The sequence below is a fragment of the Cryptomeria japonica genome, chromosome 5 (genome assembly GCF_030272615.1).
Source record: "Cryptomeria japonica chromosome 5, Sugi_1.0, whole genome shotgun sequence".
Taxonomy (NCBI): domain Eukaryota; kingdom Viridiplantae; phylum Streptophyta; class Pinopsida; order Cupressales; family Cupressaceae; genus Cryptomeria; species Cryptomeria japonica.
The window spans coordinates 318,498,378-318,512,405 of record NC_081409.1 but is presented as its reverse complement, the minus strand read 5'-3'; the positions used below and the strand labels follow the sequence as shown (position 1 = coordinate 318,512,405).

Sequence of the window (14,028 nt, the reverse complement as noted above, 5' to 3'; positions counted from 1 at the left end):
CAATCCATCAAGAAATATTATTTAGCAATAGTCTAGCATATATACCAAGTCATCAATTTTGAATTCTAGTTAGTACAGCTAACCGGACAAACTAGGGATGGGGTCTTTGGTTTTGTCACCGTTCTAGTTAGCTCAGCAGATTAGCAAGGTATTTACGGGGAATTCACTATTTGATCAACTTGGGTATGTATTGACTTTAACATATTTAAATAGATTGCAATCCTTGATAAAATTATTTTATCTTGGGTGAATTCTATCATTTTAAAGAATATCTGAAAAGGGGACCATTATAGACCTCCAGTCTACTACCATGAGGTTGCGTACTTAAAAGAGGACCCCAATGCTGTTTCCACTCCTTGTAATCCCTTATTGCGCCTATCATTGCTGATTATAATATTTAAGCAAACAATATAAAGAATCCTACATTATGGCATGTACTCTCTCTCTCTCTCTGTATATATATATATATTTCCTGAATTGGTTAGCAATGTCAAATCTGATCTCTTTGATTGTATGACTTGAAGTGTTGGTGAGTCATGATTAAGTGATGGTTGATTAGGTGATTGAAGAGTCATGATGTAATGAATGCTGATTTGATAGTATGAGTTGCTGATTGATTGTTTGCTTGATTTGATAATTGATGATTTCTTTTGTGGATCCATGAGTGATGAATGCTGATTGAGTTAGTGATCCTTGAATGCTTGGAATGATCTCTCCTTTATACTTTATTGGTGGAAGAGTCATCGCCTTTCATAGGAATTGAGGCACCGCCTTTCATAACAATTGAGTCACCACTTTTCATTGCTGCTTTTGAGAATAATATATTATTCTCCAAATTGATATCCCTTCCATCTCTTCCACAAATGAACCTTCTTCCTTTTATATCTTCTTATGAGAGGGAGAGGTCGCATCTCTTCATCATGCCTGCCCTTTGGCAAGGGACACACCTTTCACAATTAGCACCCTTTGAAAGAGTACAACCCTTCATAATTTCTGCCATTTGAAAGAGTCTCTTCCTTATCTTTTTTCAATTCCTTTCTTCTTCCATTAATCCTTCCTTGATTCACATGCTTCATTCTTTTCTTTCCTCCTTACCCTTTTTAAATGTTCTCCTCTCCCTCTTATATCTCATGTTTGAGAGAGTCACAACTCTTCATTCCATGCCTTTTGACCATTCATTAACTTACTACATTTTAGTTATATTATATTATATTTTTATTATTTTATGTTTTAATTTATTATTAAATCCTATTTCAAATGGGGACATTACAACTTGTCAAACCCTTTAGAACTACAAGCACCACTAGAATAGATGTGTTACAATCTTAGATGATACACATGCCTAATGCTTACGATTTGAATTGTGTGTCTTGATTGGATTTGCCTTGGTAGTGAGTGCTCAATAGATAAGATAAAGAAAGAAGTCCCATGAGTTACCTAATCGTCTCGAGGATGCCCAAGAGTCTCTCATGGTCCCTAGTCAAAAACTCCAATTGAAAACAAAAAAGGTGATACATATGTGAAAATGATATTTATAATGAAGGTTTGTAAGGTTTTAGAGGCCTTATTTGTGAGTTGCCCTCATACACTATGAGGGGCGTTGAGGGCTCTGGCCCTAGGCCCCTACAATGGTGATTGCCCTTTGATCCTGTTGTGTTTTCTACCCCAAACCCCTGCAAGGGACACTACCCCTCGACCCCAAACCTCTACTCACCATTGTTATTGTTAATGTAATCATTGCCTTGTTTTTAATGTTATTAATTCAAACTTCACTTAGTATGCCAAAGTTTCATTTGCAATTCTTATACTTATCCTTGATTTACTACCAAAGTTCTAGAGTTATGCCTACCATTGTTAATGCTAAAATTTCAACTCTATCATTGTCATATCTTAATGTTTATTAGTTTAAACTGTACATTGCATGCCAAAGTTTCATTGGTTGCAATTCTTATACTTATTCTTTACACATCTTATAACTAATTTTGCCCCCTACGTTGCCATCCCCTACCATCCTCAAACTAAGGCCCTTTGTCCACACATCCTTGAAACTGGTCCCGCTATGCCCCTGTGAGTAAACTTCATGGAACTATGTTTTTATACCTCATAGCTCCGTCTCCCCTTCCTTAAGTCATTTTGTTTGTGCATATAATTAATTTTTCAAGTGCTATATGTATTTGCCCCCCACCCCTGCCATCCCTTACTATCCCCAAACTTAGGTCCTTTGTCCACCCATCCTTGAAACTGGTCCCCCTATGCCCCCATGAGTAAACTTCGTGGAACTATGGTTTTATATCTCATAGCTTTGTGTCCCCTTCCTTGTAGTCATTTTGTTTGTGCAAAATAAAGTACAAGTCAGAATGTACGTTCACTAAGTCCTCTACCTTTCTTGAGTGCAATTGGTTGCACTAAATTGTGTGGAGGGACGAGTATGTGTTACAATTTTGTCTAGATGTAGACGAATTGACAACCTATTGAGGCAGAGTGAGAGAGTTAGAGATAAGATTTAAAAGTATAAATGGAGCTTCAAACTTGAAAACGTTTTTGCTTTTTTATTTTAGATACAAAATAAAAACTTGTGATAAAACTTTGATCACAAGAGGTTCTAGGTGTTGGAATGCTTGGCAATGGAAATAAGAGAAATTGTGAGTACTCTTCTTAAACTGGTCATGAAGAGCAAGGATATTTTGACTATAAGAGTGTACAAAATCAATAAATTTTCTCATGACTACATACTCCAAATTAGGATTAAAGAAGAGTCTACAAAATGCTCGCTTGTTTCCCTCATTGATTTCCAAATCCCTGAATTGTGCAATCCTCGTTGGCACAAAATGGATATTAGCAATAATATTTTGGAGTCAAGGCAAAGACAATATGTAGCGGGGTAGTCATTTTGTTCCATAGCTTAGCAATAATTATGTGCACATGTTCAAAGATTTGTTTTAGGATTGTGCTCTTCCTCATTTATGAGGAATTCATCTTCTCAATTATTGAGTTGATGGTATTATATACTTCTCCCAAACAAGGCTTATTCATTTAAATAGAACAAATCATACTTAAAATGGGATTGATGAAACTAAGAAGATATTTCATGGGATTCCACCGAGTGTTGTTTAAAGATCATTTACTTAATATCTGTTTCCCTCTTAGCATTAGATTACTTGGCTAATGACCATACTAGAAAGTGCATCTCAAATCTTTTACCAGCTGTATCATAGAAACTTATTCAAAAATAAAAATTAAAAATATTGAAAACAAAGAAGAAAACATAGGACTAAAAAAATAATGTACTAATGTGGAACATAAAATTTTATATTGTTTCACATACCTTGAACAATTGTGATTTTAAGAATGTTTTGAATATGCATTACGACATGTGTTGGTTGGGGATGAACATTTAGATCTCTTCAACCATAGCATACTTATGGAAATTTCAAATTTATAATTAATTTTTTTTGTTTTTGTATCTTTTATTCCCCCATGGCATTTCATTTGGCCGGTGACATGAAATGCCCACCCGAGGCATATAGAAGTAGAAACGGAATCAAAATGCCAACTATACCTCCATCCGTCCTCGCACATGAATTGATTCTCTCTACTCCCATATTTCCATGCCGGTATCTCTCCACTCAGGACAATTTTTTTATCCAATTTTTGGAACCATATATTTAGGAACATTGAAATGGGAGCCCTTGTTGAGGAGCTAGACCCTAAGCGAACTTAAGGCCATTTGGTCCCTGAATCTGTACCCGAACTGCATTTTTGCCATAAGGGGGACGTATATAGCTGAACCCTGTAACACAGAATAATTGTTGGAAACTAAGAATATGGAGAAACAAGACAAAACAATATCACCTCGAACACTTTAAATGCCAAGAGGGACAATGCTGAAATGTAGGTGCTACTACCACACTTCCAAGAATAGTCTTCATAACAATGGAGATATCTTCACAGTTCATAGTTTGCTAGAATAGAGAGCTATAGAGAAATATTGACAATGAAGTGATAAAATGAATGAAGAATAATTTGAATTGAGTCAAAGAGGAGAACAAATGGGTGCATAGCTGTTCTGAATATCTGTAAGACAATTACTCGTTGAATGCAAGAGATGGCAGAGTTTGAAATGCCTGGTAACGGTTGCAAAATACAAATTGTTGTGGGATGCTAGCGTGTTGTGTGGATGTCTGCATGTCATGCTAGTGTCTAGGCAATTGGGGCTGGAAAAAAGGTCCAACACACTAGGAACAACACAAACAAGACACCTGTGACACAAAAACAAAGAGAAGCAACAACAAAAAGTGCAGAATATAATGTGAAATTGCAAGGGAATGCAATTTTCGACATTTAAAAAAAATGAAGAGGACCAAACAGTGAGTTTGATGTGGGTTCCTGCTAATTCTGTTGGGTTCAATGTGGGTTTGCCTGGGGGATGGACCCATAGAGGAAACCCCCTGGATGATTTCTTGGCCGGACTAAATGGGATCCAAAATGGGTGTGGATTAAACTTGGATCCAGGGGGCTGAGCACAGAACTGGCAACATAGCCTGAAATCAACATCAGAAACACTGCATCTGATTGATCAAGATGAATTTCATACAAAGACCTAGTAAAATGCCAGCATGCTGAGTTTATTCAGGAAGTGCATATTCCACACCACCCCACAAACGGAAAAAGCACGCTCAATCCAGTCAACCAGACTGTAGACAACACCCTTCATCAAATTAATCATCCTCATCCAGATTGTCCCACTTCTGAGTGGATGAACAGATCCAGAAAAGAACCTGCCACTTGCTCCTGCAGGAGCCTTGGGGACCTCTCTACTTCATATTATTAAATATGGAATATGAATCTTGTTTAAGCTCTTATTGTATCCTGTTTTTTTTCCTCTACTTTGTGTTTTGGAAGTTTGCTAAATAGTGTCTCTCTTTACTGAAATGATTAGAAAAAAATTACTATGTCCTAAGTATCTTGAAATTTGTATTTAAAATCTGTCTCTTACTGCTTTAATTATCTTTGCACTATCCTCATGTACAGCCCCTTTGCTGGCTGTATCTTGAGCATGTTTTGTAATTTTTCACCCCTTTTAAATATATTTTGCGATGAAAACATCTCTAAGAAAGGAACCAAATTTTGTGCTGTTAAAGGTTCCTTCATTGGGTTATTTATCTGATCTTCAGAAGATTTTCTTTATTGAATAATAACATAGTGAAAAGCATGTCTCTAAGTACATGAGGATTAGGAAGGAAACAACTCTACAAAAGGATACAAGGATTATGCTGTTTAGGGTATCTTTACAGGGATATTTGCCTGATCTCCACAAGATCTGCTTAATGAGTAGTGTAGTAGCCAAAAGTGTCTCTGCGAGTACATGGGGATGAGAGGTAGAGAAAAGCAACAGTGTTCCAATGGTAAATTAAATGGGCGTTTACTAATTTATTTAGATTGTGCAATCAGGAATTCTTAATTTAAGTTTTGGCACTTTGTTTTACTTTGTTCCATAATGAATATTTATTGAAAATAAATTTGACTATACCTTTTTTTTAGTGTGTCAAAAACAAAAATGATATATTTCCTTTTGAGCTCATATTTTGGATCCCATCATTTCCCAATTAAACTTCAAAAAGAAACTCATGCAATCAACAGTAATTAAATGTGTATTCATGCATTCATACCAGGTCCGTGAAGTTGCAGAAGAGGACCTTGTAATTGTCCCTCACGGTTCTCAAAATGTCAATCTTCTTTTTGCTCGTAAAGGGGCTGTTGTGATCGAGGTAGGCAGACATTAATTTCTGTGGACATTTATAATAGATCTCTTGATAATATATTAGTTAATTTCTTTAAATGAAATAACTTTTCCTCTGTTCATATTTTCTTTTGAAAGGATTAATAACATTTTATTAAACTATTTATTTTATTCAAATGTACAAGTTAGCATAATTTGACACTTTTTCATGTTTTCAAACTTGCATATACTCTAGTCTATTTTTTTTTGGCTAGTTTGTATCTGATTGTCATTTTAATTGCAGATTTTCCCTTATTTATATTACACTTCTGCTTTGAAGAACTACACACATGCAGCACAGTTGCATGTCTATTCACTTCTTGGAGATATGCCAAATGATAGCTTCTTCATGCGTCCTCTATCTTTATTGGGATGGGATTCTTGCTTTAAGATACGATGGTGCAAAAACTATGCTCGTAAACATTTTGTTCTTGCTGATATTGAAGTGCTTAAGAAGTTATTGGGTCACATCGAAAAGGATAGTTTAGGGTGGAGAACTTAATTTTTTGTGTAAATATTTGGTGTTAATCAATTAAATCGTTTCTGCCATCTTTCCATCACTAATTCAATTCAGTTACTGGACTTTGAAATGTGCCATAAAAGCAAATAATTTAATCTAGTAGTCTGAAATTAATCCTCGAAAGTTTAGGAGAGCCAAAAAACAAGTGTAAAAATACCATGATCATTTAATTTTTGCTGTAACCTAAGAAGTATTTCCAAGCATAGCAAAAACGGTGGTAAATTAATAAAAACGGAAGAAATGCTATTTTTCAATCAATCAAGATTTAATTGAGAAATTAAAAACGCTATAAAATTAATAAAGATATAGAAGAAATGCTGTTTTTTTCCCGGTAATTTCATGCCAAATTGCGAATTTTTGTCAAGTTGTTGGTACCGCAGGATTTGTGCCGTAGTATGGAGAAAAAATTGGCGACGTGTGGAGGAGTGCAGACTACTTGTGAGTAATAGCGATTTTTTGCAGATGCAACATTGTTTCAAAATATATCTTCAAAAGACAATTTGTCAATCTGAATAGTGTACAAATAGATAGGAATAACAAGAATTTCACAAATGTCTTGCGCACTCAATGAGCTTCAACCAATTTTCCCTAGCATGAAGTGCATCTGTAGCGTAGTGAATTATGGTACCAAGAACAGAGAGAAATCTTTTCAAGATTTTGTGCAGAACACCTTCTATAATTTCCAATATTGATATTTGCGATGCTCTGCTGGACTAGAAAACTTATTATATTAAAATAATAGTTTGAGCGTACAGTTCGAGAGGCAATTTGAAAAGCATATACATGTTAGCCTTACAATTTGGAAGTTAAGTTAAATACACCATGAGACTATTATATTAAAATAATAGGTTGAAAGTATGTTTCATAGGCATTTTTAAAAGCAAATACATGTAATAAGCACTACATGCCAGGAATTGAGTTCATTATATATGCTTGTGATTTTTTTGGCTTAAGGCAATTCATAGAAGGCTTTTAAATTTTCAAAATTTTGATTTGTTCACTGGTATTCAATTTGATGATTTAATAAAATGTTATTTGGTTTGAGAAAAATATTACATTTCGATCGTATTGCAGCTCTCAGATGCCATTTTATATGTGTGTTGAATTATTGATCAAAGTTAATTGATTGGTCCTGACTCGCTCCCTGAATCTTAGATTTTCAACCAGGGCATTTTGTTTTCGATGTTCTCGTTCTCCTCCACTTCAAGTTTTCAAGCAAGGTTTTTTCTTTTGGATGTTTTCCTTTTACCTTTCTTCCGTTGATTTGAGGTCTCAAAGTTCATAGTTTATTTGGAAAATGCTTTGGACGCGGTCAATGTTGGCAGACTCTGGGAGCCACGGCCTCTTGAAAATGGTGTAAACGTGGGCCCCATTTGGCGGAGATAGCGTGGAAGTTGTGCCATCCGAAAAATGGCTGTGGTCTTTTTGGATCAAATTTTATTATGTTTCGAAGCTAACATGGGCATTCATAATATTAAATTACTTATTACTGATATTACAATTTTAAGATTTTGTGAGGCACAGAGAATGGGAAACGGTTATCTAGAGCCAAGTATCTATTAATCATTATTTTTTACATTATAAATATATTATAATAGATATTTGTTGTATTTTAGAACGTCTTTTTCGTTTTTTTTGGGTCGATTTAAAATTAAAACTGAAAATTGAATTTTTTTTTTGTTTCCCTTTGACTGATTAATGTATTCTAGGCCATAGGCGGATGACAATGGGTAGAAAAAGTCGAGTTTCAGTAATCTTGAATGTTGAAGAGTTAATACGGACATTCATAATCAGTAATTACCGTTACTGATGATACATTTCAATTTTTGGAGAGGCAAAGAAAATGTTGGCAGCCACAAGCTATAGCTTGTAACTACTCTGCATTAGGCCCAGCTCTGACAAAATCTATAGAAGTAGGATCCGTGTTGTTTCAAAGGATCAAAATAAATCTCAGCAAATTAAAAGCATCAATAACCAGAGAAGCTATCGGAGGAGGGTTAGATGACAACTCCAACTAATGTATAGCAGTTCACTCTACGGTTAGTTTCCACAGTTGCCTTCTTTCTGATAGTTTTTCGGCTGCAAATATTCAAACCTGAATTAAACCTACTTAAAGCTTCTTACCCCTGTTATTTGCTATATTCATTATTCTGGTTCACTATCTTAGTATTGTTGTAAGGTGCAACGCAGCGCTGGGGTTTGTGACATGGCTTAACCGCCTCCTATGGATTCTATAAGTTTAGTGGTTGTATCGGGCTTTAACAAGTCGATCTTTTGGTGGAACGAAAACCGTACTTATAACAAGTGGTATCAGGGCTTGGGCCATAGGTTCAAACCTTGTCGCTTGCGTTGGGGGGTGAGATTGTTGCAATGTGTGCGCCCTTGGTCTCCTTGTGCTATGCAACGTGACGCTCGGGTTTGTGACATGGCTTAACCGCTTCCTGTGGATTTACTAAGTCTAGTGGTTGTATCGGGCTTTAACAGGTCGATCTTTTGGTGCAACGACAATCGTACTTCCAACAAGTATTTCTTATTTAATAAATTATAATGTTTTATTCCGATCAAAATATCACGATGATGCAATGCTCAACGCAAATTTCACTAAAGTGAGGACCATTATATCTAAGGCCGCTCAGAAACAAGTGGAATGTTCCTTTTTTGAAATATGATTTAATAATAAAATATAATATACTATAAATATAAGTTAATTAAGTTCAATGAATAGTCAAGAGGTATGCTATGAAGAGTTGTGACTCCTTCAAACATGACATATAAAAAGAGAAAAAATGATTTAAAATAGGATGAGGAAGGGGAAAAAAATGGAGCATAAGAATGAAGGAAAGGTAAATGGAAAAGGAATGGGAAGGAAATAAGGAAGTGATTCTCTCAAAAGAGTAGAAATAATGAAGGATTGCAACTCTTTCAAAAGGTGATAATTATGAAGGTTGTGACCATTGCAAAGGGCAAGCATGATGAAGAGGTGTGATTTCTCACTTGAAGATTTAAGTGGGAGGGTAAATTCAATTAGAGAGGAAGAGATTAAAGGGAGTAGCATTTAATCCATAATTAGAAGTGCAAATTTAATTTGAATGATAAGGCAAGCAATGAGGAGATATGACCTTTAAAACAAGTGTCCCTTTTCAAAGGGTCGTGTCTTCTCAATATAGTATGAAAGTGTAAAAGGAATTAGGCAATTAAGAAGAGCAGAAGTACTCACACATAAACACGATCAAGGAAGAAACAATTAGTTTCAAAATTAATAAGAACAATCAACAAGACTATGTTTTTAAGTGATGGGATCTAAATAAAAATTTAAAGATTTGTAATTCGCATTTCCTAAATATATTTCATACCTTTTTGGAAATTTCAAGGCAAAATATAGGAAACCCCAAAAGGGGACATTACAATCAGTTTTAGAGCTATCCTTCCAGCCATCCTATAAAAGGTAGTTAATGCAAACTAGCCAAAGGGCTTAAAATGGATTATGGGTAAAGGGTGGGGTAAGGCCCACTTTCTGGCTCAAAACGGATTATGGGCTATTGCCATCCTATAAAAGATAGTTAATGCAACCTAGCCGAAGGGCTCAAAATAAATTTTGAGCAAAAGGATGGTGTTAGACCCACTTTTTGGCCCAAAATGGATTATGGGAGAAGGATGGGGTAGGCCCACTTTTTGGATCGAAATGGATTATGGACATAAGGATGGGGTTAGGCCCTCTTTTTGGCTAAAATTGGATTATGGGCAAAAATTTGGGGTTAGGCCCATTTTCTGGCTCAAAATTGCTTATGAGCAATAGATGGTGTTAGGCCCATTTTCTAGCTCAAAATAGATTATGAACAACAGATGGGGTTAGGCCCCCTTTTTGGCTCAAAACAAATTATGAGTAGCAAGATTTGGGTTAGGCCTAGTTTTTGGCTCGAAAAAAGAAAAGAAGGGAGGGATCTAATAACACGTGTATTTGTGTGTATACTTCGTGTTTGCATATATTCATGTGTATACTTCGAATATTTATGTGTATGTTCTATGTGTACATATATTTGCAACAGTAACAATAGTTATCTAAAACCTACCAACAATATTTCACAACAATATACTAGGTATAAGAAAAGAGAAATTTGTGATAAATTTGAAAGTAACTTCAATTAAAAGGAATGCATATTTATATAGCCTAGTGAAATAAAATGAACTTAGAGAAATCTAGATTTTTTTCGTTAAATATATTAATTGCACTCTTTATCTTCAATTTCCATTATTTCATATTTTTGTGTTAAAAATCAAAACAATTAAATATCAAGTGCCACAGAGTGATAAGAACTTGCCTTCGTATTTTTTCAATTTAGACAAGTATTGTAATCAAATTATTTGTTATGAATTTATAAATAGATTAAGAAATTAAAATAAAATAAAATATAATATAAATAATGTAATGGGTGAAAAATTAGGGTTTCCACCAGAAGAAGGATGAAAACTGCTAATTTTTGCTTAGTGATCTATTACATTCAAAAGAGGGTTGAATCCAATAGATTTAGTCACAAACCAACTATAATAAAGACTGAAAATATTGATGGGATTCAAGTGGTGGATTTGTTTACCCTCTTTTGTGAGTTGAATTGCTAAAATTAGGGTAAAGTGCTGATAATGAAGGTAAAAAAACACAAAAAACAAGTTACAGTTGTCGGATTGAGGCACGCACCTAGATTTGAGAAATATAAGCAGATTCAGACATGATCCCTAAAAAAAGCTCCAAAAATGTTGGGATTGTAGCAAAATTTGCCTTGGTCCTCCAAACTTTTCGCACACAAAAAGAAAGGGAAATAGATTGGGAATAGGGGCTTGCTTAAGTCAAACCCCGGTTTTAGAATAAACCCCAGTTTTAGAATTAACCATGAAATAAAGATAAAAGATAATTGAATTGCTATAATTGAAGATTCTCCTTTTGAGGGAGATGTTGATTAATGACTGAAAACCAAATGTATACCTCCTTTCGAAGTTTTGTTTGTCTCCACACGGGTTAGGGCTTCATGAAGTCTTTGATAAAATATGATGTGAATGTTTACTTCAATGCTTGAATCTTGACTTTGCTGCTGCTCCTAGGCTTGAAGGATGACTGATTACTTGCTCAATTGCTTGAATACTTGAATGCTTGTGTGTGCTATGTATGCTTGCTTATCAAAATGAGAGAGGAAAGCCTCCTTTTATACTTGCCTGTAAAAGAACTTGCTAATTCTTTGACATGAGCCGACACAGAGTTGGGTTTTCTCGGTCAAATTTGAAATAGCAAAAAGGGTTTTAAAAGAGGCCTAATTAGGGAGGACTAGAGCGTGGTGCCATGGTCCTAATTAGGACTAGAGCGTGGTACCTTGGTCCTACCCCAATTTAGGGCTAGCGTAAGGTGCGTAGTTGGTGCAAAAATAAAAAAAATGTAGTCATACTTGAGTGATGTGAGCCGAATCAGGGCCCAGTTAGGGTTAGGGGCACAAATGCTAAGGTAGGGACCCGAATGCAGTCAAAATTGTATGTGGGCCGTTCAATTTTAGGATGCTACAAATACTGTTGTGAAAATAAACCTTCTTAAATCATAATGGTAGATCAATCAAAGTGTGTATATAATTATAATTTCATAAAAAATGAAACTAATATGAGTTATTTTTTTACAATATTATATAGTTAATTAGGTACTTAGGATGGAAAGTATAAACAATTTAAACAAATGATTTTGTTTTTAAATTTCATAATGGAAGTAAATTGCATAGGAAACCTTATGTCATAGAAAGAAACTGTAAGTAGGTTTGGTTTGAACTTTGAAGGATTTTATTGTGTTTCATTTTTTTCATATTCGTTGATCTATCCATTTGTGTATTCAATGTTTAAATAAAAATTTAAAATATTATATAATGAAAAACATATATAATGTAGATATTGAATGTATGAATTTTATTAAATGTAAGACAATGTATGGTTTATAAATACTTCAAAGGGAATAAAATAATAAAAGAATGATTTTATAACAAATGGTTTAATATGAAAGTTTAAAATTTAAATTTTTGTATGAGAAATAGAAACAATTTAATTATTATTTTAAAGTTTGATGGTGGTTTAATGCTTGTAATGGAATAGTTTAATATTTAACTCAAATTTTTATTATAATTGTCAGTAAAATAGAATATATATATATTTTTATATATTAAGTTCATTATTAATCATTAATATCAATATATAAATTTTTAATATTTAATTTTAATTAGCGTAAAATTTAACATTTTTTATTTGTAAAATTATAATATTTAAGTACAAAATAATAAATTATATTTTAATATAATATGCTTTTATTATCTTGACAATTTTCTTTCTCATATTTTAATTAAAAAATCAAAACATTTTATAATAAGTACTAAATAATTATAAGCAATTATTGTTTTTAAATGAATAATAAATTATATTATTATAATATGCTTTTATTATCTTGACAATTTTCTTTCTCATATTTTAATTAAAAAATCAAAACATTTTATAATAAGTACTAAATAATTATAATCAATTATTGTTTTTATTTAAAAATATGTTTATTAGCAAAATGGCGGCGTTGGATCGACAGTGGCGATAGGCGCTGGTCTACCGATATGCGAAGTTCTGGCGCTCAGGGCGCGAAGGTTGGTTCATGGAGTGATGAAGCAGATATTGCCTTTCCCATCGATACAGGTAGATTGCAATCAGCTCAGAAACCGGTTAATGCTAGGAAAGCATACATGTTCCAGGGTAACAGATATTCCAGACCGCGGATGAACTATGGAAATCCGTATTCAAGTGGTAACCAGTGCCCTATTGACCCTCATAAATGGAAGGAAAATGGTTTTATTTGGAATAACAAAGGCTGGTTTCGCAAAGCTAAGCATCCTGCTTCTGAGGCCCCCCGAAACTGGTATCCACTGCCTGAATCTAGCATCCCCGGTGCAGCAATTGAGAGAGGCAATCCTCATTTTGAACCTACTCTGGTCCCTCCGAAAGCTCATGGTAATTTCCAATTGCGGAATGGACGCTTCGAGCAAGATAACTCAAGGGCAGACCATGCCAGGTCTTGGAGATCCAACTTCCGTCCTAAAATTCAGAACCCTTGGATGAACCGAGAGAGCTACCCTGACTTCCGAAGACGGATCTTCCTCCCTCAGCGACCCCGTCATCCTAAACCGGTAAGAAAAACCTCAAGACCTGCCATCTTTATGGATGAAAATAAAATTAATTCTGCTAGGTCGAGTTTGCTTGAGTTTTGCCTTTTCATCAAGTGGGGTAGTGGAAAACGGGTTAAGGACAACTTTGAATCCTGGTGTAGAGCACAATGGGGAAAGGATATTAACATTAATATTCTCCCAAATGATTGAATTTATGAGTAATGAGGAGAAATGGCAAGCTAAAAACAAAGGTCCATATATCTTGGATGGCATTGAAGTTCACATCATTGATTGGCAGCCCAATTTCAATCCCCAAATGCATGTATTACTGGACAACAAGGTATGGATAAGATTGTACAACCGTCCCTCAGATTATTAGCACATTGATGTCATTAAGGATATATGCAAAAACCTTGGCACCTTTGTATCGGTTGATGACATTTTAGAGGATAAATTATGGGGAAGCTTCCTCAGAATTTGCAGTAGCACAGATCAAATCACCAAGATCCCTGATGAAGTCAAAATTATTGGTGCTGGGAAGATCTGGATCCAAAAGATTGATA

At 34.6% G+C, this 14,028-nt stretch overlaps 1 protein-coding gene across 1 annotated transcript in view; it reads left to right on the top strand.

Annotated features, from left to right (window-relative positions):
- LOC131062646 (uncharacterized) overlaps window positions 1-6,343 on the top strand; it is a 43,875-nt gene extending 37,532 nt beyond the window's left edge. Inside the window, exons 5-6 of the mRNA XM_057996355.2 lie at window positions 5,673-5,768; window positions 6,024-6,343. Coding sequence (XP_057852338.1) covers window positions 5,673-5,768; window positions 6,024-6,281 — 354 coding nt within the window. The 3' untranslated portion in view covers window positions 6,282-6,343. The remainder of the gene's footprint in view (window positions 1-5,672; window positions 5,769-6,023) is intronic.
- Window positions 6,344-14,028: the final 7,685 nt, after the last annotated feature.